Here is a 27,902-nt window from a genome sequence, read left to right as displayed (position 1 = left end):
AAATTGCATTAAAATACCAGGTTCAGAAATTAGAAGATATAAACCAGTACTCAAGATGTTTCTACAACCTGCCCAATATGAGCATGTGTGACAGGTAATGCCTTCATTCTCTACAAGTTAGGGAAAATAACATTATCTCTTTTTACAGGCCTGGAACTGACATACATTGTTAATGACTTCTCACAGGTAATCTGTGAGACAGCAAGGAATTCAACATGGGCCTTCTGTATCCTAAAGTTAAAACTATCTTTAAGAATATGCCAAGAGCTAATTCTTCAGACTTCAGTCCTGCTGTGTCATGAAGTTAGGAAACCTCCTTGGTACACAAAAATATTCTGTAATTCAAAGCCAAAATGCAAAGGCTATGCCAGTGGCACCACTTCTGTTCTCCTCACCGTAAAGATGTCTGCTGGGGCGCACCAAAATTTAGAAGGGGGAAAAACAGAGGCCAAAATATTCTGCCTAGGCTTGCTCGGTGTTGGCTGCAACTGGATTAAACCATAGCAACACTAAGACTGATTATTTTTTCTTTTTTCCCCTCCCATACTAATCATAGAATCATAGAATGGCATAGGCTGGAAGGGACCTCAGAAATCATCTAACCCAACCTCCCTGTCATGGGCAGGGACGCCTCTCAACTAGACCAGGCTACTCAAGGCTCCGTCCAACCTGGCCTTGAACACCTCCAGGGAGGGGGCAACTAGAAAGCTGGTATAAAAGTCTATCAGGCTAACTGTAAAAGCAGTGTATCCGAGGACTCAGCTGTATTCCTCAGTGTTTCCAAAACCAAACTTTAAAATGAAAAGGGAGAGGTTTGTTTTTAATAATACTGCTTTTATATCATGCACTTGGAAGAAGCCATTAAAGTTATCTGAAGTAGAAGGGATATTTTGACCAAGGGAGAAATGCAGAAGTAAACTCCCAAACTTTGTAATTAGCTGACTAGTCATTAAATTAGCACAAATCACCTAGCTACAACAGATATCTTTCACTTCAAATATTGCAACAGTGCCCTCAAAATGTGAAAAGACAACTTTAAGGAAAACAGACTATGTAACGTAAAATAATTTGCTATCTACTGTGAATTAACGTAAATATTATTTATTGCTATAAATTTTAACTAGAAGTAATCACTTTGCCCTAAAGCGTCAATTCTCAAAGGTGAGATTACACTATTTTTCTATCAGCAATTCCCAATTACGCTCAAACTTCTGCGAGAAAAATTAATTTCTGATTACAATGAGATCTAAGATTTAAAATTGGATATTTTTGTCTCATGCATCACCATCAGTAATAAAGGTTGTGGGTGTCCAAATGTTTCCTAAATGACACCTATGCATGTCAGGCTCCATTCAGTTTCTTCCTCCTATGTCACATCCGCATATCCCCTCTTAGCAATAATACTGCATTTTTTTAATCAATAGGCCTTAAGCATGTTAGAAAGACGAGTCAGTATCAATATCCTGTTATTATTCCTACTGCCTTCCAAAGATTTTTGTAATTCTTTAGAACCTAAATAAACCATTCTGATGATAATGAATGAAAAGAAATTCATCTCTCTCATCTACATTCATTTACACATCTACAAAGAATAAAAGTTATGACAAATACAGTACACAAAATTTTAAATCCCCAGCGAAACACAGCTGCTGAGTAAGGTGATGTCTTTGTCACAAAATCAAAGAATGGATAGCTCACTAAATGTCTATGGATAGTCAACAGAGAAAAACCCTATGACTATGAATAAAATACATAAATAACAGATATCAGAGTCAGTATGACAGCCTTGGTAAACTCTGAAAGAGGAAATCACTAAAACAGTAGATTAAAATGAACAAATATATACAGTCAGCACTAAAATGCACAAGAGTGAAATGCTGGTATTTCCTATATATTCTCATGTAACTTACCATTTGTTGATAAAAGTGAGTGAGCTGCATTTTGCTGTGGTAGCCACTTGATCTTGTTTATTTTTTCTTCTATCTCCAAGCTCTTCAAATAATCAAATTCAGGTTCATGGCTCTGGAAAGTGCTGTAAACATTGTACTCCCCCTGATTGTAAGGCTCATTTTTACTCTGTGGAGAATAAGAACAACAAAAACATGTGGTTTATGACAGCAATATATCTCCATCTCTTAGGAAAGGCGTATAAGCAGCCTGATAAATATAAAAATATTGAAAGTGTAATTTAATTTCTCATTTAAAACATGATATTGACAGATTTGTTTCTACAGGAATGACATTTCCTGTAAGTATTGAAGTAACACTTAATAAAAGGCAGACTTTTTGAAGAAGTGTCAATTATTCAGGAAAGCTTTCTACAAAAGATACTGCAGATGAACTGAATTTAAAAGTGAAACATAAAGGTATCACGGCAAAGGTCTTGCTTTGAATGGAATGGTTTCATCAAATAGGCAAAAGCTATTAAAACAATGTAGAAGTAAAGCAAAAACAACATTCTTTTTTCTTAGCTTAGAATTTTGGAGCTTTGTTCAGAACAGCAAACTTCCAAGTAAAAAATCCTTACCCTCTTTCACTTCCTCTCCAAAGAGGTGACGTTCTGTTTTACTGAATCTTGAGATTATAAACAAGTTTGTTAGTTAGATACAATTAAATTATTAAAAGTAAAGCCTAGTTTTAGCAAGCTATTAAGGACTACATTGGAAACTCACATACCTCAGGTTCCCTTTGGAATATAACAACCCGACCCCCCTTGTCACCAGTAGCCAGCAGTTCTCCAGTGTGGTTGAACTCAACTGTAGAAATAATATCAGCTGGAGGAAAAAAGAGAAAAAGGGCAAATTTTAGACTGCTAGTACAACACAAAGCCTTTAGAAATACCAAGCACTCCACAAAAAATGCAGCAACAGAGAAATTTGAAGGAGTACAGATGAATTCAACAGCAAGTCACTAATGCAAACAGGCTGCATGCCGTTACAATCTGAGGTTGCTACATGATGAAACAAGTGCAAACGTAACAAGGCAAATTTGTGTTTCCAGCACATCTGCAGTTTGGGAGTGGAGATCTCTGGAGAAGAGGACTGCTTCAAGAAGTGCAATCTAAGGCTGCTACAAAGCTTTTTTTCAGTACTGGAGATAGTAACAGCATCAGCCATCCTGCTATTTCCTCTAGCAAGGACCAATATAACATCTCAGTCCTGTTGCACGCATTATTTATTCTTCACCTTTCATGAGGGTTTTAATACAACCCCCTAGCACTAGTTTTCTCAAATGTGTGTTTGAGCCAAGAGTGTAAAAGCAAAATACTTGTATAGCCTTGTCCTACCACAGAGGAAAGAAGGCAAAACCAGAACTGCTCACTGCACAATGCTGGCAAGAACACACTCAAATCATTTTTGTAAATCATTTCAGCATCACAAAAATATGTCCTCAGAAGATAAAAAGATCCCAGTCTCTTATTTTTCTATCTTTCAAGAATTCCCTTTCCCTAAGTAATTGCATCAGCTTAAACAAGAAACCTCATCAAAACCTGAGGCCAGTCTTGAGCACAAATTACTAGACATCAAGATGAGAAGGGAGAAAGACTGTAGGAGCAAAAGAACTGGTTCTTCTGCTTATATGACAGTAAATGCTAGAATCCTAATCCACAGTCAATCCTACACTATTAGCATAATTTAAATTAAAATGCCTAGTGCAATAGTAAATTAAGAAGCCATCACATACACAATCACAGACAAATGCAGGGTATTACTCAGAGATTGCATGTATGAATCCTCTATAATGATCAGTATTCACTCATCAGAAACATGGGCCAGATTTTTAGAAGCCTTAGTAGTTAGCAGCTCCCCCTCAGGCACAAAAAGCTGTGGTTTTCAAACAGGTTCATCATCCATCAGTTTATACTGAGAACAACAAGGCGACAGTGGGCTAAGCTCTTTTGAAAACCTAGCCCCAAATGAGTTCACTAAAATTCAAAGGAATTGAAATAACAAGTGGATGTACCATTTACTTGATGCATTTTATGAATTGAAAACATCTGTTCCTATTATTCTTTTAATAAACTAGCAGTTGAGTGTTAGAAAGCTTCTATTGCCAGTAGCTCTCATCAGCAACACGCCCATCCAAAAGCATGATTCTTACTGGAAGGTTATAAACAATTCACTATCTTAAAAAGGAAAACTTTACCGTAATTATAAAATATCTTTTAATTCTTTTAAGAAATCTTCACCATCAAATTGTTCTCCTGTCTGGGAAAAAAAAAAAAAAGCAACAAACCCAAACTTTCCTCTTTTTTTCCTCCACATACTACATATATAAAGAAGGAAGGGAGAATCATAAATCATGAAGCATGTATGTAAATTTCATTTTTGCTGAATAAAACGTATGGATGTGTAGACTTTGAGAAAAATGTAACATTACGACTTATAATATTTTAGGCCTGAACCCAAAATTTCTCAAAGTTAATGGCATTTGATTTTTATGTGACTTCCATAGACTGTGTATTTTAAAGGTAATAACCTCAAAAAAACTGGTGTTATCAGAGTACAGGCAGAGAAGAGAGTCTCTGCTTATGGTTGGTGATGCTTTGAGGCTGGGGATGGGTTGAGTCTCATCTAAAAAACTGCCTTTTTTACAAAATCTAAAAACCTAATCAACTCTTCTGGCATGTAAAGTTCATTTGCAGTGCTTCCAGTGGATGAATATGTCTTGGCTATTTTTATCTTATCATGCAAAATTCATACTGATACTAGGTGTGGACTCCTGCTTATAAAAAAATATCTGCATGATTTTACTCATCTAAAGCTGTACCTTACACAAAAGAAGGGTAGAACTGCAGAAGTCTCACACTGAAAGTTCTTTTAGAATGGAGACTCTTAAGTGTGCAATGGGAGAGAAGGAGAGATGGAAGGTATTATCTATTAAAATATGTGTGTATTTGTGTGTGTATGTGTGTGCAGGTGTAACGTACACATGATTTTCCCAAGAGGTCACAAAAGAATCAGATAAAATAACTGTGCAAAAGGAACGAATGGCATTTGAACTTGTATGTGTGAATACACTTGCTGTTGGCCTGGAATACTTCCACGATAACATGAAATACTCTTCTCTATGGTCACAGAATATTATATTGCACTTTACAGAGGGTATCAGCCAACGTCCAGTAAAGTCCACAGGAGTATTTGCACAGATTTCAATAGTAACTGAACCAGGTTTATAATAAAACAACTCTGCATTTTGTTATTATATTGCATTTGTCATTAAAATCTTGTGTGCAGTTAAGTGACTATTGTTTAAAGAAAAGCAGTTAAAACACTAAGTATCCGTGGGCAATGCGTAATGATGTTGTTCTGACGCAAAATTTGCTCTCCCCCGCAAGGTGTTTCTTCCAGATGTATCTGTCCTTTCTATTAGAAAAACTAATTTTGAGCTGGAAACTACCTATCATTTTTAAATTAACTTGTTCTGAAAACGAGTAGATCCAATATTCTGACCTTAGAGGCTATGCAGTTTGTTGGTAAAAAAAATTATCTCTGAATTGGAAAATCACTTTTATTGATCCTGTAAATAACAGCTGAAAACAACAGCCAAGAAAAAGAATCTTATCGAGCATATCTGTTCAGCAGGCGAATATTAGTCATGCTGTTTTCATAAAAAAGATTAGCCAGGCTGGCTCTTCCTAAGACAGAGGAGGTAGAAACAGAATCAATCAACAAAGCTCTTCATACCCTTCTGCAGAACATTCCCTACATATTTATCAAGGCTGTAGCAACAGCCACTATGGTCCTATCCTGCAGATTCTTCTCATTGCAAAATAGCCCCCTGAGCATACGGTGTAGTTAACTACCAGATTTCACCCTCTCAAGGATATATAAATGCTCCACAATGGAAGAGCTGATGAATTTGCATGTACAGTAAGCCCTTGGCAAGGGATGGCAGAGATGAAAGACTCCTTCCAGCCTTCTTCTGCACTACACCTTCCATATCTCTGCTGGCAGTGCCAAGCTTTGCACTAACGATTAGGATTATCAGAGACAGAGATAATTTACCTATTACGAACAATTATGGGTAACCTCAGTGCCAACAGGCAAATATTTCCAAACAGATTGGAAATCTCAGTTTTAATCCAGTATTAATTTTCCTATTCTATTTTTTAATTCCCCATTTTGTCTATGCAGAAATGTATATAAACTCGGATTTAAAAGTAACAATGCTCAACGTTTTCACTCAGTTAAAAAGCACAACTTGGACACTCAAAATACAGATGCTGACTGAGAAAAGCAAACCGAAAAACTTCAAAGGACGAAAATACTCCAGGGGGGTATACACCTGATCATCTGGTCCACATTCTGCAAATTGTTCCAGCACGTATGATGCATTACAAACTTCATTCCCCTGACTAATTCTACATATTCACAGAAAGACATCATATTACTCTACAGCTCAAACTGACAGGAAGTTTTTCCTGATCCAGTCGGAAGTATTTCCTTCCCTGACTCCTAGTCACCTCTGCCCTTTTGTACCTCCTTAACTAATTCCTCTGCAGCTTAACAATTTACACTTTTTAAATGTGCTTAATGGCTATTTTGCTTTAATGGCTACGCTGCACTCAACAGCTGCTGCTTAGCTAGATAAGCCTATAAATACACATCTGTGCATATCAAAGTATCTCTATCTGAATGTACTGCTCTTCCCTCAACTTCATGGGTATTGTTCCATCATGGAAGCAAGCAAAGGAACCCTCCAGCAGCCCTCCCTCAGGCTCAGTGTGAAGTGGGATGAAACAAAGGTTGGTACACATAGCCCAAATGAATTTTGTCCTTTATTTCACACCATCGAATCCTTCTCAGTGTTCACTTTCTAGCCTCCTACAGGTTTATTTTAAGGGTTTTTAATAGTTTATTCCCATACAACACAAACAAGTCTAAATACCTTTACAAATAATTAGAAAAGCCTTCTCTATATAATAAATCTTTGCATCATTTTGGGGCACCCTAGCATAATTGCGTGCCATTTTCCACCTAGTCTGCACTCAGTGAAGCAAAGCCTGAACACACTTACTCATCTTTATAGTCTTTTGGTTGGAAACCTCGTGCAACTCTAAGAAAAGCTCAACTATAATTTTCTGTATGTTACTAATAAATTCTACCTTTCTGAGGCCTTTCATTTGAAGGCCCTGGTATACTTCATTTTGCTTCAGAAGATCATGAAAGCAGAGAAAAATTCAAAACTATTTCACCCATCACAGAAACGCATCTTTTTGGACAGCAGTAGCAAGTTTTGAGGGCAAACAGCATCACGCAACAGTACAGGGAAAAGAAGATCAGAGAATATAATATTCTGCTGAACTGCAGTGTAATCCTGATAGAGAATTAAAAGATTTGGAATGGACCAGAACACTGGAATTAACATCAATATTTTTGTGGAAAAAAAAAAGCCATGAAATTCCTTCCAGCCAGAACAGGTCAGAACTTCTCCTTTACATCACATCCGCCACCGGCATGGCAACACTGTGGGCCTGAGCTGATCGAATCAGCATCTAGGTCAGGTTTTTGTCGTGCGCATTCCCAGTGGCTACCAGGCAATCTTGTAGTGTACGTTATTTCAACCAAGTTCTGACCTGGCCTAACCTTGGCTTGTGAAATCCAATAAGATCACAGCACAACCTGGCATGGCTGCAAGCAATGTTCAGTCACACTGATACCAAAGTCCCTGAGGAGCATAATCTGGAAGAAACAACAAAGAAGCTTGCAACAAAGAGAGCTATAAAACAAAAAGGACAAATGGTAGATAAAAGAGGAGCAGTATCACAGTATCTCACGTGAAGGGAAGGCCGTTACAGTGAGCTGTGTTGTCAGAATTTAGTTTAGACTTGGACAAAAAAAAAAGAGGAAAAAAAAAATGGATGGAAAGTAAAATCCTGCTATCTCTTTTTTAAGCTGAAGTTTCAAAGGTTTCCTCAAGCAGCTAGAAAACAAGGTATGCAAAACCTCAAAGGTATGAGGGTCAAATGAATCTTTCTTTTCTGAAATAGCTGGCAGAGAGATTCTTGACAACAGAAAAATTTCCTACTTGAAGCAGCAGACTCTGTAACGTGCATTCACTCTGGTTCACAGCAGTGCTATTCGCTGTCTTGGATCTAGGGATTGTATGACATCAGAAACCACCCCTCAAAATTCAAGTAAACACAATGCAAAGTCTCACATCACACATCACACTGTCCACCTTGGCTGGGTCAGAAACTTAACACTAAAGCCAACATGCCAGAAAGCCAACTCTATTGGTAGACAAGACATTTTGTTGACCTACACACAAACTGCCTGATCACGTCTCCAAGTCACCAAAACAACACAGGATGTAAGCCAGTAGGCAGTTGGGCAGCCATATGAGAAGGACAGGTGAGAGAAAAAGAGAGCACAAGGATGCAAGAGAAGGAGAGAGAAAGAAAGAGAGCATGCGAACGCATTCAAAAGAACAAGAGCATGAGATACTGTACAAAAAAGTGTGTGCAAGAGACCAAATGCACACACGAAAGCTCGAGAGAGCATGAAAGAGCACAAGAAAACGCCACAGTCAAAGATAAGACAGCAGTTCGAAACGAAGGATCTATCTGCCCCTTTGCCCCTGGGATTATCTGTCACCCTGGCAAATCTTTCACTTTGGTTTTTTTCTCCCGTTTATTACAGCTTTCAAACCTGTTGGAGTTTCTGCTGCAAAATGGTGTTTGCGCCATGTTAGGTGCACGGGCAACGCAAAACACAACAGGCAGCTGAGCTGGGGCAAGGCAAACATATATGCTAATAGTGAAAGTGCTTCAGGGATGAGTGAAACAAGGTGATCAGTCAATAACGGAACAAAATCCCGAGATGTGTGTCCACTACGTTTCCTGTAGTTGTTTTCCTAACTGACACTTTGCCTAGCTTCAGTGCTAGCAAGGACAAATACATCATTTAATCCCATCAAGCAAGAACAAGAAAGTTTATCAGGCTAAATATCATCTTTCTTCCTCAGCATAAAAACCTCCTCCTGATGTGAGATCTAAAACCACACCGTCAAACGTTGAACAGCTCTTGAAAGACTGTTTGAAACAAGAACACTTCAGCTGGCGATGGTGGGACATAATAGTAATAAATAAATAAATAGTTTAGAAAAATCCCCTAACCTCTGATCTTCACCAGCACTGAGCAAGTCTTTCCTTTTTTTCCATCTTTAATAATCCAACTTTTGGATTTTTGAACTGCTACACATATGCATTGGCTTCAGCTGACTATGAGATCATCATGATACCACTCAGTCTCACAGGTCTATACGTTCCTGTATCCTCAGGGACCAAGGAAAGCAACTTCCCATTCAGAACATTTGGTTGCAGGTTCAATGCTCACTCAAAGAGAGAATTTACTTGAAACAGAATCTAAAAACCAAATCCAAAATTTGCACCCTCTATGAGCACTTACAACCACTGGTATTTACTGTTTCTAGCCTTGAGCTTTAATACAGTTGGTTTTTCTTCCGATATTTTTGTATATATTTATTTTAAGAGCTTAGAAAATATTTTCAACAGCTTTTTAATCACATGCTAATTTCTAGCTGTATTTCTTAAATTAGAAAATCAGGAAATGACACCCAACTAGCAGAGCCCAGTCAATGTGAAAAATATTTTTTTGGCCTACAGCACAAACATGTGAAATAGACTTTCTAGGTTCTGTGCTCTGTGCCAAAACCACTTCACACCAAATATAAGTCACTGAGATTCAGATTTTTCATAAAGTTACACCCACTTTTATTCCTAATTTAAATTCTTAAATTTAAGAAATTTAAGCACAAGGCCTCCAGGAAAAGAGGCCAAAGAGACTTGACCTTCTGTCCACTGAGGTTTTAAATGGAAAGTTTCCCAATACTTCGGTAATAAATGAGGTCAAAGAACATTTGTCAGATGTGGTGTAGCTGAAAAGTAGGACACGTTTCTCAAAATTTTGGCTGCAGTTTACATGCACTTCAGTTTCTTCATGTTCAAGGTGACCTGTTTAGACTTTGCAAAGCTTCAGTCGTCAGTTCTGCAGAATGCCTTATTAACATCACTGTTATCCTTACTGAAGTCACTCAGTGCACTGCCTGCGTCCTCATAACCTGAATGATGCTCAATGGACAGTTAAAAAGCTTGTTACAACTCCTTTAAATGCCTGTTTAGGGGCTCCCAAGTGGCGGTGGTGCTGCAGCACGGGCAGTACAGGAGCCCCTCTCAGCGCCACAGGGGACGCTCCAAGCAGCTGAGCCTGGGAAGCACTGATCCCTTCACCCTGTTCATAGAATCATAGAATGGTTTAGGTTGGAAGGGACCTCAAAGATCATCTAGTTCCAACCCCCCTGCCATGGGCAGGGACACCCTCCATTACACCAGGTTGCCCAAAGCCTCATCCAACCTGGCCTTGAACACTTCCAGGGATGGGGCATCCACAACTTCTCTGGGCAACCTGTTCCACTGCCTCACCACCCTCAGAGTGAAAAATTTCTTTCTTATATTCAATCTAAATCTACCCTCTTTCAGTTTAAAGCCATTGCCTCTTGTCCTATCACTATATGCCCTTGTAAAAAGTCCCTCTCCAGCTTTCCTGTAGGCCCCCTTTAGGTACTGGAAAGCTGCAATAAGATCACCCCGGAGCCTTCTCTTCTCTAGACTGAACAGTCCCAACTATCTCAACTCTCTCTCGTTCAACCCGAACGAACTGGAAAACTCACTAGAAAACCTTCCACCTTCGGTAATACTAAGCCACTCGGTAACACTGCTCATAGCTATTCTTACACGCCACACTAACACTAAGAGAACACTGCAGATCAATCTCTTTTTTAGCATAAATATATTCACAGAAAGCTTCCAACATTCACATCCCCCAAAAGCTTCTTCCCAGCTTACCCCTGTGTAACACACGCTAGCAATTTATTCTCCCAAGATTTCTGGAAAAAAAAAACCTGCAGCTGGATGTTTCTTTTTCTTTCTTTCTTTCTGTTTTTGCTGTCAGATGAGGCGGTCACCTAAGCTAAGGATTCGGCAACGGGCTTAAACCACTCCACTTCATAAACATTAGTGCAATTAGGAAACCTGCCAGTCCGCTCCTCTTACCATCCAACACTGAAGGGCAAAAAGGAAAAAAATCGCCATGGGCATCACATTATGTATTTACGATTTCCAGAGCGGGGTTTAAACTGGTGCTCACAGAGGGAAGCCTGCCTGAGCTGGGAGCTCCTGCTCAGCTCCATGTCACCTCCCACCGCGGAGCTGCGCAGCCTGGCAGCCAGCGAAAGACAGATTAGAAACGGTGCTGCCAACTGTTAAAAATGCTAGGCAACCGGGTTTGACTGAGAGCAGAGACAGACCTTGAACCTCACCCCTCATTTTGGAGCAAATAAATGCCAAAAATGGAAAGTGCACAAATTATTAAAATATACCAATTTTACTTTCACTGTCAGAAGTGATTATGCTTGTGCACAATAATTGCAGTGATCCACAATAAGCAAACGCCAAGTTTTGCTAAAAGGCTATTATAAAACAAAGACAAAGAAATCCCACTCATATTTAGAACTTTAAAGGAAAATCATTAATTTAAAATATGTCAAAGAGTAATGACAAGTAATCCAAAATTTAAAATACAATCCTGAATAACCAGATTTGATATGTTATTTCCCATGTATTACATACAAATTTCAATAGAATTTCACTGCCAGCTGGTTCTGAAATTCTTTTTTTTCCCCCCTCTTAACTGAGCAATTAAATTCCAGAAGCAGAGCTCTCAGTAATTCTGTCACAGCGGTTCTCGTGTTCAAAGTGCTTCCCTGGCATTAAACCCCCCAGCAACCCAAAGAAGTCAGTAAGGAAATGTTAGCATGCCCATTTTACACAAAGGAAAAAATGAAACTGATCCTCCAGAGTTTTTATCCAAGATCAGAGAAGCAGTTTTGATTATACACACGCTAAGGGACACATAATCCAGACTGTGGCTCAGCAAAACATTTCTATTTAATAAAGCTCTTAATCACTTGTCTAGAGACTTAAACGTTCCTGCATTCAGTTCAAATGAGTATGCATGTTGTCAAATGAATATACCGATGGAGACCTAACAAACAAAGGCTCACAACAGCACGCACCAAGGAAGAAAAAGCCCCATTAAGCAGGCTTTTGGGTGAAGCAGGGGGCAGGTGGTGGGATATAATCTTAAAAATCATGAAGGGCTCAAGCTAGGAGCTGGACTAGAGCCAGAGTCTTTAAGCGCAGAGTGATGACAAGGAAAGCAGAGACACAACAGCCATATTGCCACTAGCAAATGCAAGAGAGCTCCAGGACGTTCCTGGGCTTTGCAGCGCTATGATTCATGCTGTTAAATTGCTAAGAGTGGACCTTGACAGGCTTTTGGCTGTGATAAATTGCTCTCCCCCAAACATCACTTTGGCTTGGCTCAGGGGTTATCACAAGCCAGGGACATTTCTCAACAGGTAGCATGCATGCAGTCACGATGTGCTGAAAACAGTGGAATGTCCCCCTCCCAGGCACCGGCCCCTCCATCCCAGCTGGTCGCAGGGTCGCAGTGCTCCTGAACACTCCGTTTACTCTGGCAGATGCACTTCGTGACTGCGACTCATAGGAATCAGTGTTGCACAGAGACCAGTAACACTCATGCTCTGCTATGTCAAACTACATTAGGGTTTTCTGCTACAACTGGCAGCGGCAGGAGTTTCCCAGAGTACAAGGGGCTCCGGAGCCTGTGGAACTAGCACACAGAAAACAAACCGCATCTGCTTTTCTCAGTCTTAACGCAAGAGGGTAGATGGCAGTGTTTAAATCTACTGATAGGACACTTTGACTACAGGATCCAAATAAACCACATCCAAATACCATGAGCAACATTCAGCTCTAATGTATACATCACTGGACATCTCCTCTGCGACTCCCAGCACGGGACCAGCAGGCTGAGGTCACGAACAGGGCTTGTTAGCTGTCACGGGAGCTCCATGCCAAGCCGTGTAGATACTCATCTAACATCAGCATCTGTTTTCTTGGCAGGCTCCAAAGGCAATTCAGCTGACAACTCAGAATTTGCCTCCGGGTCTGTCACAAGATCACATAACTGTGGGACTTCTGGGAGTGTCTAATACTTCTTTGATGAAGATCACGCACATCATAATATATAAGATCCATTCTAAGCATCCTTTGGAATCAGTGTTTGTGACGTCTCAGAACTAACGAGGTAGTGTGGTTGGATTAAGTGTGTTAACTAAAGCCACACTCAAAAATCATTCAATTAGTTCTTCTTGCTTGCATCAAGATCTCTTCAGGAGTTTATATAATAATCCAAAAGACCAGAAAAATCAGATATTTTTGGTATTAACATGGGTTCCTGCTACTGACAGAACACCAAGGACTGCTCCCAAGCTGGTCTAGAAATGAACAGAATAACTCTTCTGTATCAACCCTACTGCTTTAATGTTTGATATGAGTGCGGAAATAATATAAAAATTTAGTAATGATTTACACAACTTTACATGGGTCTAAAAGCTTCTTTTGTAAGATTAAGTTCACAAAAGGCCGAAGTCTTTATATATATATATATGTACAAACACACTCTCACGTATATATGTATCCAACTAAATAAATGTGAAGAAAGATGGGATTACTCATGTACTTAAAATGACGAGCATGCTAAATCATTCCGTTATGTCAAGAACTAGAGGACCTCCTGGCCTCAGAAGACTGAACTCCAGACAGCTGGAGCATGCAAAACCTAATGATAAATTTGTCCTCAAGTTTAAATGCATCGTATTGCTATAATTACTCAGTTAAAAAAAAAAAAATTACTTAAAGAAAAGAAGACATTAAAAATCAGTGCACCTTTCCTCAGTCTGTCTGATAAAGAAACTTCAAACACTGCTAACAGCCTCAGGAAATAAACATCCCTGTTTTGGGATATTCCCAAAGGACATCAATTACATAACAGGACCAGATCAGCATATATTACAAATGCTACAATGTCTAAAACAGCAACTGCTCTCTGGTCAGGCAGTTTCAGATATTTTTCCTACTTGGGAATGTAGCAACATGCAGGTAACCCAGTAATCATATAAAACAGCCCTAAAAGCTCTTTCCAGTCTAATAATAAAATATTGCAAGTGGGAACTCAGACCATTCCCACTGTGTTCACAACTGGAGAACATGGACTTCAAAGCCTCAAGCCTATCATGTTTTTAACACTAAGTACAAGCATTACTTCTTCATCAAAAGGTTAAACGCAAAATATAGCTTCTGCCAGCACACCGCTAAAGCTGAAAAGTTAAAAACAAAACAGTCTGGAAAAACAAATGTCAGTAGGTCAGATTTCTGTCTCCTCTACCAAGATAAACCTAGAGGAATTTTCTTAGGAGCCTCCCCAGATGAGAGGACTTCAAAGCATAGGGTGATGGCTCAGGAATCTGCAGGAACCTTCCCCACGGCCATGCCTCCTGGAGCCATGTAGTTTGAGAGCCGCTAATTTGCAGCCCACACAGATAACATTTAAACATCCAAGCCCTTGAAAGCAGTGCAAGGCTTCCACCCCCTCCCAGTATCTTTGAAGCTGTGCCTTGCAATCATAGCTGGTTGTTAAACGCAGTCCACAGTAATTATTGCTGTGCTCTCAAAGCCGAGCAGCCTTTGCTGCAATACAGCAGTTCTGAGGCATGAGGCCAACTGAAGCCTCCAGTCTATTTTAATCCCACTATAATTATAAATGATGGATATGTAGTTGAGATGCTTCTGAATTTTTGTTTCCATGAGGGTGTATTTACGTGTTGCAGAAGAGTACTGCAGAGGAGTATCTGAGCTAGAACTGGCTGAATTAGCAATCAGAGCTCAATAATGACGTTAGCATGACGCTGTGCCCGAGATACTGCTGCTGTCAGGACACACCATCATGCTCAAAGTTAACTACAAAACATACCTTTTCACCATTCTCCATTAAGCAATGTTGACATATCCATTAAATACAGAGTGAAGGGAAAAGGTGTTGACAGATTTCTCCGAGGCAAAGCAGTAGAGAAACACACACGTTAGTTGTTCAAAGGACCGTGATAAGGGGAAAGTTTTACCTAAGTCAGAACCACAGAGTAGATGCTGGAAAATTTGCCAAAGGCTGGTTGAGCGGAAAGAGACATCACCTTCCCCAGGTCTGGCACCAGCTCCCTGTGGCCATTAAACCTCGCACTGCAGTGAAGGGGACAGATGCAGACCAGACACCATTTCTTAAACCTTGAAGAAACCGGCTCATTACAACAATATTTTTATTTCACATTGTTATCCCTAAGTGATGCAATACATATCAGCAAAGTAGCAAATAAACTCTTTTTACTTCAGAGAGCAACACGTCACTGCGCTTTGCTACAAACATCATCTCAGATCAAATTCACACATTCACACAGGTTTTAGTTTAATAACCTCATACAAGCTTGCACAATTACCAGCTAATTCATGCAAGAAAGAGGTTTGCTTCTACACACGCTTTGCACTAACAGAAGGGTCCAGTGTGAAGCAATATCATATTAAATATATTGCAATTACTAAGTATACTTTCCACTGAAACCAGTAAGGAGGAGTTCTATAATTATTTACATTACAGGCCTTCTCCAGATCATAGCTGTTATGTATTGTTTTCTTCCCAAACACAGAAATTTTGTAGAAGCAAAATTATTTCCTCAGGATGCTGTCATTTGGAAAGCATCAGACCAGCCTCCTAAATCTTAGTCTGGTGCCTTAGAACATACATCAGCACAAGAAATTATTGTCTGTTAGCTGTTAACGTAAAGAAGGTTCTTGAACCTCCTCAATTTCCAAGCAAAATGTTGACTTTTACATTATTGGATATTGAGAGTATCATTCAACTGGAATCAACAAGAAATTGCGTAAGTAATGCATCACAACAAATTTTGGATGTGCTATCTGAACATTCAGACAAGGTGTTCACCACATGTAAGGGAGAAATACATATTTCACTTTAAAAAAAAAATCATCAGGAGTCCTGCCTCTGAGTCTTATCACAAAGGCAGATAGCTCTTATTTCAGTCTTTCATATGCTTAGAATGGATGCCTGAAGAAAGCAACCATGTCCTGCAAATTCTTTACCTCCATCTCTCTTTTGAAGTCCTATAAACTCCCAGATTATTTAAGGCAAAAACAGCTTGGAGCAAGACATGAGGAAATACAGGGACACTACTCGAGGCTAAGCTAACCTATCAGAGGGAGGTACAGTTTTGGAGACACAATCCAACCCTCAATAAGGACCTCAGGATTTGACCTGTACCCAAGCACGCTCACACAGGGAAGCTGAAACAGGCAGTAAAGCTGCTTTTCCCAATGATTTTGCACAGATTTTTGAGCTCCTTTCAATAGAAGACATTCTTATATCTGCCAACTTCTACCCCATTGTTGATTGTTCCAAATATACTCTGGGAAACTGTCTGCCATAAACATCCAACCATCAACCAGTCACTGAAAAAGTTCCTTTTTCAGAAAACAGACAAATGAGAATCACTATCCTAAGGCCCTATTATGAGGAGATACATTTATTGTTGCACTAATGTTTCTCCTGATCATGTGAGATCAAGTGTCTTTCAAAAGATGTCAGAGTAGTACCTGGCCAGCTGGAGCTAAAAGCATACTGACAGATTTAGAAAGTCACCATCAAGCCATACAAAAATTGGTATTTTTGGCAAAGGAATGCAAGACGCTATGAACCACCCAGAAAAATCTCATGCTTTTCATCTGGTTTTTGAGTAACTGACAGGATTTACTAGCCAGCTGGTAAAATAATGAAGGAAAGTGGCTAGTAAAACTATACAAAGCTAAGAGAAACTGCCTTGTACTAATTAGAAACAATGTGCCGTCTGATGACACTTTATAGACTTCAATTACCATACTCGGCAGGAAGGAGCTTTCAAACATCTGTATGATGATTATTCTCCACTGGGATGTCATTTACAGTGCAAAGTATTAAAAACAGGGCCAAAAAATCAATTATAATCTTTGTAAATGAGCATATTCTTGATCTAAGGGATTGGAACTTGTGTGTGGAAATTGGCTTTAAAAGGAAAAGGACAGAAACTGATTTGACAATGAAAGACAGGCAGCAAACCCCCCCATATCTGATTTGCACAAAATTAAACTCAAGGATCATTAAAATAATAATTTGTATATAAAGTGCAAGAACAAGAGAATATTATTAGAATTCAAGCCTAACAAAGCAACGACCAACCACAAGCGAGGCTCAAGCAGAGGCTTGCTTTATTTTTTAGGTGGATATCCAGAAATGCTGTTCATTGACCAGGATTACTTGGATGAGTAAAGATACGTACACACTAGGCAGGAATACAAAATCAGATCTTTTATTGTTCTAAATTGTTCTAAACAATTATTTCCGTATTTATACAGAAAAACACAAATATGCAAAAGTAATAGGGAGAGTAGGAAGCAACCGATAGCCAGTGAGAATGGTATTTCAACTGGTCACTATTTAATATATTAGTGCAGACAATTAAGGATTTTACCCTGTAACCAAAGGAAACCAAAATAATGTGAAAAAACATAAATTACCAGAGAAAAAGATGAAAATACAAAATTTACCACTGTAAAATTAAAAACAAAAAAAACCCCAACAAACACAAACAACACACCAAACAAAAAAGGTTGTTTGAATGGATTTAAGTTTTCTTTCCTCATTTACTGATTTTCAGACATGTCATCTCAGAGAATGTGCTTAGAAGGTACATGAAAGCAATGCTGAGTTTTATTCAAGAGCAAACGGGAACAGCAATGGTCAACTGCAGGAAACGGCTAGAAAATTTGCCAGTCATTGCATCAGAATCCTTAATCACGGTACAAAATCTGACAGTGTTAACCTGACTTTGAAGACCACCGATATGACCAAGCACCATGAGTAATTTGTAGAGATGGTAAGAAGAATGTAACTTCTTCTCCTGGAGGTGAAACTTACTTGCCTTTGCAAGGGTAGATAAATGACCTACCAATAGACTGCTGTACTTCAAGAATATTTTAAAGCAGGAACTAATGTAGAGTGCAGACACTTGCTGAGTAATGCCAAAAGCTATTCCTGTGCTCTAAAGGTTGTCTCCTAGTAATTAGGGAGGTACTAACCTAAGGTGTTGGGTTTGACCTTTAAAGCCCTAAGCAATCTGGAAATCTAGCCAAGAGACCAGGCTTTCTGTGCACTTTCCTCCCCTTTCTTCTCTCCTTTTGCTTTTATAGAGATGATTAGAGAGAAGCTGTCAGTCCCCCTCTGACATTCTGTCATTTGGTCAGACAGGACCTGGACCTATTAAACTCTCATTCAAACTTCACAGCTCATTTCTCCTGGTGGATACCTGGGGAGAAACTAAGAGAATTGCCTGGAAGAGTTGTTTTATGAAGCTACTGCTCAGTTTTGCAGTAGGCCACTACGCACATGAGTGATTTTAAAATGATAGTGGGATTTTTATGGTTAAGGCAGTCCAGAACATAGGACCAGCTGCATAAAATCAAAGACAGAGGAAGCCTCTTCATTGCCATGGAACATTATGGCTGTAACTGGTGTTCTGGAAAAAGGAACTGCACAACATATTTAATATCATGTACTCCACAGCATTACAATAAAGTCTGAATTTCACAAGAAAATTCAAGATAACTAGGTTAATGCAGGATGTCTGCAGCAGAATTTCAGTAGCACAGCAGTCTCCGAAGCTATTTTGAGCAGTAGCAACTACTTAAGTAGAATCAGCGAGTGGCCACATTCTGTATTGTTGGGAATAACAAAGCTGGAACACCTCTAACAGGCTACCTAGGGATTACTTCAGCTAAACACAGCTTTGTTATCAAAAAAGAAAAGGATTTTTTCAGCCTGACAGCACCATAAAAACTCTTGTTCATATTGAATGACACATGAACAGAGATTGGCGTTTTTAATTTTCTGCTGGTTAAAGACTCATTCTTGCTCCCATTGAACTAAATGAGGCAAAACTGCCATTGATTTCAATCAGATTGTCAGTAGACCTTAAAGATACTAACCATCAGCACTTATTAATAAGGAATTATCAGCGGAAAACATATTGACTAGTTGATCTAAATACTTTATCTTCATTCATCAAAACACTTACTCCAAATGAACAAAGACAGAAAACTGAACCCAGACCAAAGGTCATGCTGAACTTACAAATTGCAATGACTGCCAGTACACATTACCAGCAGCAGCAGCATAATGTTTATTGCACCCAATCAAACCAATGGACACAATATTAAACAGGAAGCACACAGCCCACCCCCCCTTAGTTTCCCAGCAGCTCAAATTCTGCCTCAATCAGAAACATCCACCACCGTTTCACATAAAACATGAAAACATACATAAAAATAATTTCATATAACTGGCTACTTATTTGCTGAATGCCTTTAAAAATAAAAGCCAAAATCAACGTGTGACTATATTTGCTACAACTCTCGTAAAAAGCTCTTAAACTCCATTAGCATTATTTTTAACTTCAGAGAAATAATTAATGTACTATAAAGGAGAAAAAGAGTGGTAAAAATTCTGAATTTAATTATATGAATGGTATTCTATATACACTTAATTGCATAGCAGTAACACAACCACTTTCATTACTCTTTATAGCTTCAGATGCCCATTAGCACAGTCCCCCAGGTTCCTTATGAATAATTAGATTAGGAAAGGGGGACTCTCTGATGAAATGCAATAGGATGTGATGCTTATGAAACAGCACATCTTGAATCCAGATGCTGACATGACAACATCATGAAGAGCTAATTTGCACATCCAAATTAATACCATCATGATGATAATGTAAAAGAAAGATATGCATATAAAACGAGCTACAGAAAATAATGTCAAAAAGAATTGAGGTACTTATGTTACAAAAATATATCTTTTTGACATTTTAACCCAGTTGGAAAGGTGTAAATAGACTAAATGTCACACTCATGAGCACAGAGATACTTAAGCAGACTTACTAGAATTTAATCCACTATTTGGCAACACATGGGCAAGCTGTTTAATAAATAGTTATACCCATCAAACATGTGCAGCACTCACATAAACAGGTGAATAAATTTCATTACATTTTATTAAACACCTGTTTCCTTTTGATACACTGCATGTTTGTGTATTGTTTCGTGCTTCTTGGGTATCATGGTATCTAAGGTATTTTGGCATCACCAAAATCAGCAGTGATGTATTTTTTGAAGGATCTCTACATGGGGCAAAAAAGACACAAACAAACAAAGTTTTTTAAAGAGTCAGATATTTCTGCAGCTGTCATGAGTTGTCTGTCAGCATATCTACATGTCTGAATAGTTAAGAAATATCGCCCTCAAATCCACTTAACAGAAAATAATAGGATCTCTATAGAAAAGGAAATAGTTTTCTTCCACTTCTGTGGTTCTCCTCCATGTAAAGGTTAAAACACAACTACACATGTTACAAGGCAGACTCTACCAAATGTCAAAGTCTGCTCCTCTCTTCACATTTTACAGCATATAACGTACATGGATCCTGTTTGCCCTATGCATTTGAGAACGTGTTCTGTCTAGGTAGAGCAAATTAGTCTAAAGGATTTTCAACTTTTAAAAAAATCTAAATTCCCATCAAGCTGATAGAATTCCTTTAGAATAAAGAACATTATACATAAACTCAGAAATTATAATACTGCTGAAAAGGATATGGCAGAAACAGAAGAAAGATAAAAGTGAATAGATGGGACAGAGGCAAGAGGCATAATACTGGAGGCATAACATTAAATACATGATAAAGCAAAAATTTCTGCAAATGTAATAATTTGAAATTTTCTTATGATACAAGGGTAAGGAAAACCTCATTAAATGAAAAAAAAATCATATTTAAAGATAATAGTAATAACAATATTCTACACTAAGTATTTAGGAATCTACTACAAAAATATCACTGAGATAAGGAGATTAATAGGATTCAAGCGAGATGTATGCAGTTATGCACTTAACCACAGTTAGCACTAATTATGACAAAAGTTTACTAACTGGGACAGAAACATATATTTTAAAAAAAACAAAAACAACAAAACCCCAAAACAATTCCGTATCCTCACAATAATAATCTCAACATTGTGGAAAATAAAACATTTTTCTGGATAAATGATACACACTTAGAGGTAAGTGGAATGCTAACAGGGGAAGAACCGTAAAACTTTCCACTTTGTATTAGTAGTTGTGATGATGCATGCATTATTCTTGTACATAATATTACACCTACTACATGAACAACAAGAATTAGAGGGTGCTTCATTATTCATTCTAACAAAACACTTCCTTTTAACATAAGTTTAAAGTGCCAGCTTCTTCATTACTACATCCCAACAGTCTTTGCTTACAGAGATTGATCCAACACTGTTTTAAATCCCTAGGAGTTCCTTCCAGGGACTTCAAGGGAAACAGTATCAGGACCAAAGTCTATGAGTAGAATACGTTAACAAAACCAAAAATCAAATAACCAGCAAGACACACAGGCAACATGCAGTGAGGAAACATATGTGAAGCATAAGTGAAAGCTTTTACTGGTATATAAAAGCATTTTCATGAGCTTTTGCCACTGTAACCCTCATGCTTCCTATACTTATCTGCCTTTTTTTTTTTGTCACCTCTTGCTGTGCACTGTCTAAGTTGTAAGATTCTGGTGGCATGTTCATTTTAATCACCTATAAGGCATCATACACTCTTGTGGCACTGAAGTGAATAAATAACATAAGGCCTTTTATTTTGAGAAGACACAACTAACTGCTGTTAGTCATGATGTATGTTGTACTGACACAAATAAAAAGACAGCCTCAATTCAATGTCGTCCTTCACTTCAAAGGCCAAATATTAAAATATATATATATATATTTTAAAAGCTCCTATGTATTATCCTAAAGCTAATAGTCAATAGTCTCCCAATGTATAAATTCACCATGGCTAAAACCAGAGCTCTCATGTGAGTTTTTCCTCCTCACAGTCCACCTGCCACGCACGTCTGTGCTTTGCAGCAGCACTGAGACCCATTTCTGGACATACACAGTGCAAATGGATGTCATTTTAGTTCCCGTATTTCCTCACCTGTTTTCCGATAATTCTTCATTATGTGCACGAATGTTGGAAGCTCTGCCCCAAAACATGCTACTCCTGAAACAGATGATTTAGGATGGTTTTGGCAGACAATGATTTCTGAAGTTACATCAGCCTAGGTCTGTGCAATAATTTATATACTGGTAAGATCTAGCTTAAGTCCATGTATTATTTCTTACCTATTTTATTACTGACTTTTCCTGTGGAATGATCTTACATGAAATGTGTTAAACAATACTAGAACTCACTAAAATCTGGAGATACACACAATCTATTGAAAACCTAAAGAACACAGATAGTAACTTAGGACGTCATCTCAAAACTATAGTTCTTGGCATGAGAAAATTTAAATATTTTAATATTACTTTATTAGATACCATAAAATATAATAGGGAACAAAAGGTAAATCAGTTCTGGAGCAGGCCCTAAGCTTTTTAGTATTTTCAGACTACAGCCAGAGGACTGATAGCAGAAGATCACTACCACTCCAGCACCTGCCATTGTCTGGCAGAGCTGGGATACCACATGGCATGGATGTAACATGTATTCTCTTAATATAGTAGTTCTAAACATAAACCCTTTAAAGATATTTAAAGATACTAGTAGGAAACAAGAGGACAATAGAAAGTCGGTTTTAATGCTACCTCTGTTACACATCCCAGCTGTATTCTCTTCTCACATCAGTCTAGCAACTTTGCACAAGAACATTTATGCAGGGTTTTTTTAATATAAAGAAGCAACGTACAGATAAGATTTGCAATAAAGCTCATCATTCATTCGTCCTCACTAGTCTCTTTATTACCCTCATTAATATTACTTTTCTGACTACAGACCTGTGCCTTCAAGTGCTTCCTCATCTTTAATTTCTCTCACCTGAATAGGCCCGTGGGACCTAGCACAAGGGTAATATTAAGCACGCTCACATGACTTTCCAGGATCTTTATGTATGCATCTAGTCTCTGACTTGCAGAGATCATAAATGGAGTTTAAACAGTCCTTCTCTAGGAATCAACTAAATGCATACCAAAAGAGATGCAAATTTGACTGACTGGTGATAATACTTTGGTTTGTTTAAGTGCATTCACAGTTCTCAATAGCAGAAGTTGTTATTAAAAGAAACTCTTGAGAATCTATACAGTTAAATTTCACTGAAGGCCTGTTTCTTCACAGCTAGATTTTATAGTTGCCTAAACACCATGCACATTAGAGAGAGAGATGTGTCTTAAAGGTTGCATCTTTAGGTTGTCATAACATCCTGCCCTGAAATAAAAATGAATGAACTTTAAATAAAAAGCAACCCAAACAAAAAATGAATTACTAGCAGCAGGGAAAGATAATTATTGTTTCCCATCTGTTTAAAGTGGAAAAAAAAAAAAAGCCTACAAGAAGAGCCATTTCACAAGTCTTCAGCTAGATCTGGAATTTGAGGGGAAAAAAAAAGTGTCAGTTGATGAATTACAAGCTTAATTACATCTGGGATAAGACATTTTAGAACCCAAAGGAAAAATGATTTGCTGAATGTCAGTATGCTCAGATGCCCACCAGCGAGCAGTCCCTCCTCTATTCCAGGGTTTCAGTGAAGACAACATACATGTCAACCACAGTAGAAGAAACACAAACTAATGAAACTGTGTGTAAGCTGTAATTACACTGTCTCAGTGAATGGCACTTGGGGTATTGTGAACAGATTGTACATGTTAATTCACACAGGGCTTAATGAAGCATTCCCTGTTCTACAAACTTCACCTCTTGATTTAATTAACCTTCATACCTATACATGCACTACCTACCAATCATAAATGTTGGAAAAACCTTAAATAAACTACAATGCTTTCAAGCTACATTAGAAAAGTAACAGAGGTTCAGTTTATGTTCAGTTTGGCAGCTCAAAAGTTAATTGCAAGCAAATTATAATGTTCTTAGATGATAAAAACTTACATGGCGAATTTGGCCCTAAATCAGCTCTCCCAAACATAAGACCTAGTTGCTTAAAATGAAATTGCAACACAGCAGAATCAATTAATTCATAACAATAAAAACTGCCTAAGATTTTACTAGAAGAGAAATAAACATTAAAATAACCTTGTAGAAAACTTTTAGATATTAAATTTAGTTCTGTTTTGCAGAACAAAAGAGATGGTTAACGTACATCTTAGGTTTGTAGGTACAGCTTTGCACAATACAAATATATAAATACATAAAACTGTATTGTTTTCACCAACTCTTAAAAATAGAAAGGACGCTCATCATTATTGTCTCAAATGTAAAAATCATCATCTCGGAGACTGCAGCAGCTAATCTTTTATGAGTTTAGGACTGAGCAGGCTGTTTACACACAGCTTGCAGGCCTCCCGCTACCTGCATCTGCATGTTGTCTAGTACCACAGGGGCTGCACTTTCCAGTCTTGCAGTTTTGATGAGCTTTAGAGCCTGGATTACGTGAATTCTCAACTCTAGTCATTTATGGCAAAACATTGAGGTACTGCAAATAAATGGTGTTTTCCTGCTGACTTCAAAGAATGAAACATGCATGAAATACAACCACTCATTTCATAGTTTCCTCCTGTATAAGTATAAATTCCTGCTCAGATTCGAGCACTCAAGGACAGACACCTAGAAGAGCAAAGGGAGTCTCTGTCTACTCTCCTCTTGTAGTAGTAATAAACTGAAGTAAACTGAAAATTTCTGCTAATGAAGGGCAGCAGAAACGGCTGCCCCTGTACTTTCAGGGAAAAAAGAAAAAGAACTGCATCTCAGAAAGGCACCTCAATGGCACAGGAGCTATCAGAGCTGCTCCTGAAGGCTGTGCTCAGCTGAACTTACTTCACAAAGATTTAGTAGCTGTGTAAACAACAAGGTAAAGTTGAAAAACTTTCTCTGGTTCCCTTCCCCCACGATTAAAGTTTACATAACATACTTAATATTTTACTTCATTAAAAAATCAAGTTGAAATTACTTACTGCACAAATTAGAAAAACACTCAGTACTGATTTAGAGAACACATGCTGAATTGGAGAAATATTAGCAAATTCTTCACAACAACAAAGAGCAAGTGAAAGCTGCAGAGATAATTTATGTGAATCTCCAAAGTCGTTTTAATCGTATCTCTCATAAAAAATTAATCTGCAAAAGTTAGCAGGCATGACACAGAGGAGGAGAACCAGTGGACTGGATAGAAGTTGGCTGAGGGATAAAAGGGAAAGTTTGCCAGCCACAGAAAATGAGGACTCTGTTTGCATTTTAAATTTGAATCATTTGGTTTTTCATCCAGTGCTAAAGACTTACATTACAAACAAAAAGAAGTAGAAAGACCTCCCTACAAGCCTATGAAGCAACATAGATTGCTATTTTAAAAAGAACAAAACCAAAACCACATACAATAAAACAGAAAAAAAAAAAAATCATCAAAACCCATTTATGGTTACATTCTGTCACTCCAGAAGAGAGATTTCAAGGAGTAGGCAGAAACCTGTGTAATAGAGGCCATAAAGCAGGATTTTAAATTAACTGAGAATTCAGCCAACCTTGACAACTTAAACAGAAGGTACCAAATCTGTCCTTTTCCTTCACTGGAGCTATGCTGTTCAGTTCGCATGAGAATCTCGACCAGTGTCAATGTAATTTTGGCATAAAGGATAATAACAATTGTATTTATGATATATCCCTCCAAGGCAGCATGCAAGATCACTCAAGCAAGTTAAAATGCGCCGTAATACATGAAAATATTTAATATCTTTTAAACCTGTACTTGCTATATTTTACTCCAGTAGAAAATTTGCTGCCACTGTAAAGCAATACAGCATTTCATCTTACGCCATTTTATTGATGCAATCAAACGAACAAGTGAGTTGCTCATTAATATAGCGGGAGGAGTAGCTAAGCTCACTTGCTTACCTCCCCGCGCTGCTGCTAATTACCGAAGAGCTGGCCTTCACCTTCGGTATTGTCTCCTTGACTCTCAGCTCTTGTGTCCTGGCTGCCTGGTAGGAATTTGAACCTCAAGATGCCAATACAGAAAGAAATATTGTCATGCCAAAAAGTGCCACACTTCAGTGAGACCAGGGATAGAGAGCAAGATGAATGGCAGTTCAACTGGTTTCAAACACCAGTTGGCTGGGGGAGCGTTTGGTACGGGATACGCTTAGAGTCTGCTGTGGTGGTATCACAGATCCTATCGGCAGATTGTCCACCACCACCCAGGGTCATGGCTCAGTTGACAGCAGGGACACCGAACATGCCAGTCCAGCTTTGCCTCTCAACTGGTAGAAACCAAAATTGGAACCAGTGCCTTCAAACTCCCCTGGGCTAAGTCTAAACCAAATTCCCTCAGTTCCCAAGCTGCTTCAACATGGGTAGTCCACAGAAAAGGGGCCCCACTCCTCCTGCCATTTTCTCTCCCTCTTCTACAGCATTAATGAACAAAGTGGATGCTCACAAGGCAGCTCCACACAGAGCTCAGTACAAGTTCAAGGAATTCACTAAGAATCTGAACACATCTACAGCTCAGGATTCTCCACAGATTCAGTCCGAGTTTGAGTCCGCCTTAACCAGAATTAAGTCAGAATTGAGTGTCTTTAAGTCAATGCACTTCTGACTTGAATATTTAAGCACTTGGAGATCTTGTCTTTAAAAAGAGCAGCAGCACCAATTTGTTTGAGAAACCTCTACAGGCCACATGGTACTTGAGAAAAGGCATTCTCATTCTCCGAGATTTAGACAAACAGTATAGACCTGAAAAGTGATACATTATCCAGGACTTTGCAATCCTGTAAGCCACAGGGCAGAAGCTGATCTTTTGGGGATGTCTCCTTGTGCTCTCCCATCCTCCTTGCACAACTGACTCACAAACTCCTCTCATCGTACTTCACATTGCATGAAGGTTGCTGCTACCCAACTTAGAAGGCAAGGCTGCTGCTACCACCTTACACACTGAGACTCTGCACCAGATGTTCACAACTCTTGAAGGGCAGTACAAGCAGCCAGGCTGCCATGGCAGGGACCTGGCTGGGTGGCAGAGTTTGCTACAGTATCCTTCACTGCTATAGTCCATACACTATCTATCACAATTATGAATAGTCCTGGAAGACCTAGAAAACCAAGGTAATGGTCAAAACGTGGCGATAAGCATTCTTGTTCAAACTGTTATTTTCAACATTGAGAAAGTAGCTATGGCTTTTATAAACATCAATATGAAGACGTAGATTCCTTAGGGTGATCACTTCCTCAAGAGTCTGAAGTTCATGTCTTGCCCAGAACAGTAAAAGAGTAATACATAGAGTATAATCCTGGATTTATAAGAATTTTGAACTGAATAGATAGAGAATTAAACTCATGGCAATTTTAACACCCTCAGATTCTGGTAACTGTAAACAAAGGAAATCTCTCTGGAGCTACCCTGGGCAGCACCTCGTGGGTTTGTTAGTGTAAAGGCATGGTAAGTGTTAACAGTGAGGACAGTGGCCTCTTATTTATTTACAAAACAAAACTCTAGATGCCCCATCCCTGGAAGTGTTCAAGGCCAGGTTGGATGAGGCTTTGAGCAACCTGATGTAGTGGAGGGTGTCCCTGCCTATGGCAGGGGGGTTGGAACTAGGCGATCTTTGAGGTCCCTTCCAACCCAAACCATTCTATGATTCTATGAACAACATGCCATAGTTCAGGTATCACAGAAAACACCCTGGTCTTCTGGGTTTATAATCAGACCCTTTTCAAGGTCTAAAGCTGTAAAGTAATTTATGGCCCCAGTTCACTTGTATTTACTATTATGACAAAACATAAAGCCAACACAGCTGAT

At 38.6% G+C, this 27,902-nt stretch overlaps 1 protein-coding gene across 4 annotated transcripts in view; it reads right to left on the bottom strand.

Annotated features, from left to right (window-relative positions):
- Positions 1–27,902, bottom strand: part of PPP2R2C (protein phosphatase 2 regulatory subunit Bgamma) — a 203,526-nt gene that overhangs the window by 55,409 nt on the left and 120,215 nt on the right. For 3 of the 4 annotated variants that reach the window (XM_086611489.1, XM_009988145.2, XM_086611490.1), the window contains 2 exons: positions 2,677–2,774; positions 1,911–2,076 (listed from right to left, as the gene is read on the bottom strand). In XM_086611489.1, coding sequence (XP_086467615.1) covers positions 1,911–2,076; positions 2,677–2,774 — 264 coding nt within the window. Of the gene's footprint in view, positions 1–1,910; positions 2,077–2,676; positions 2,775–5,185; positions 5,196–27,902 lie in introns of those variants that run through there. The other variant, XM_009988146.2, reaches the window with a different exon arrangement.

This window comes from Tauraco erythrolophus, chromosome 5, assembly GCF_009769465.1.
Source record: "Tauraco erythrolophus isolate bTauEry1 chromosome 5, bTauEry1.pri, whole genome shotgun sequence".
In the NCBI taxonomy this organism is placed as follows: domain Eukaryota; kingdom Metazoa; phylum Chordata; class Aves; order Musophagiformes; family Musophagidae; genus Tauraco; species Tauraco erythrolophus.
The sequence above is the reverse complement of the archived record's forward strand: the minus strand, read 5'-3'. Positions and strand labels throughout refer to the sequence as shown.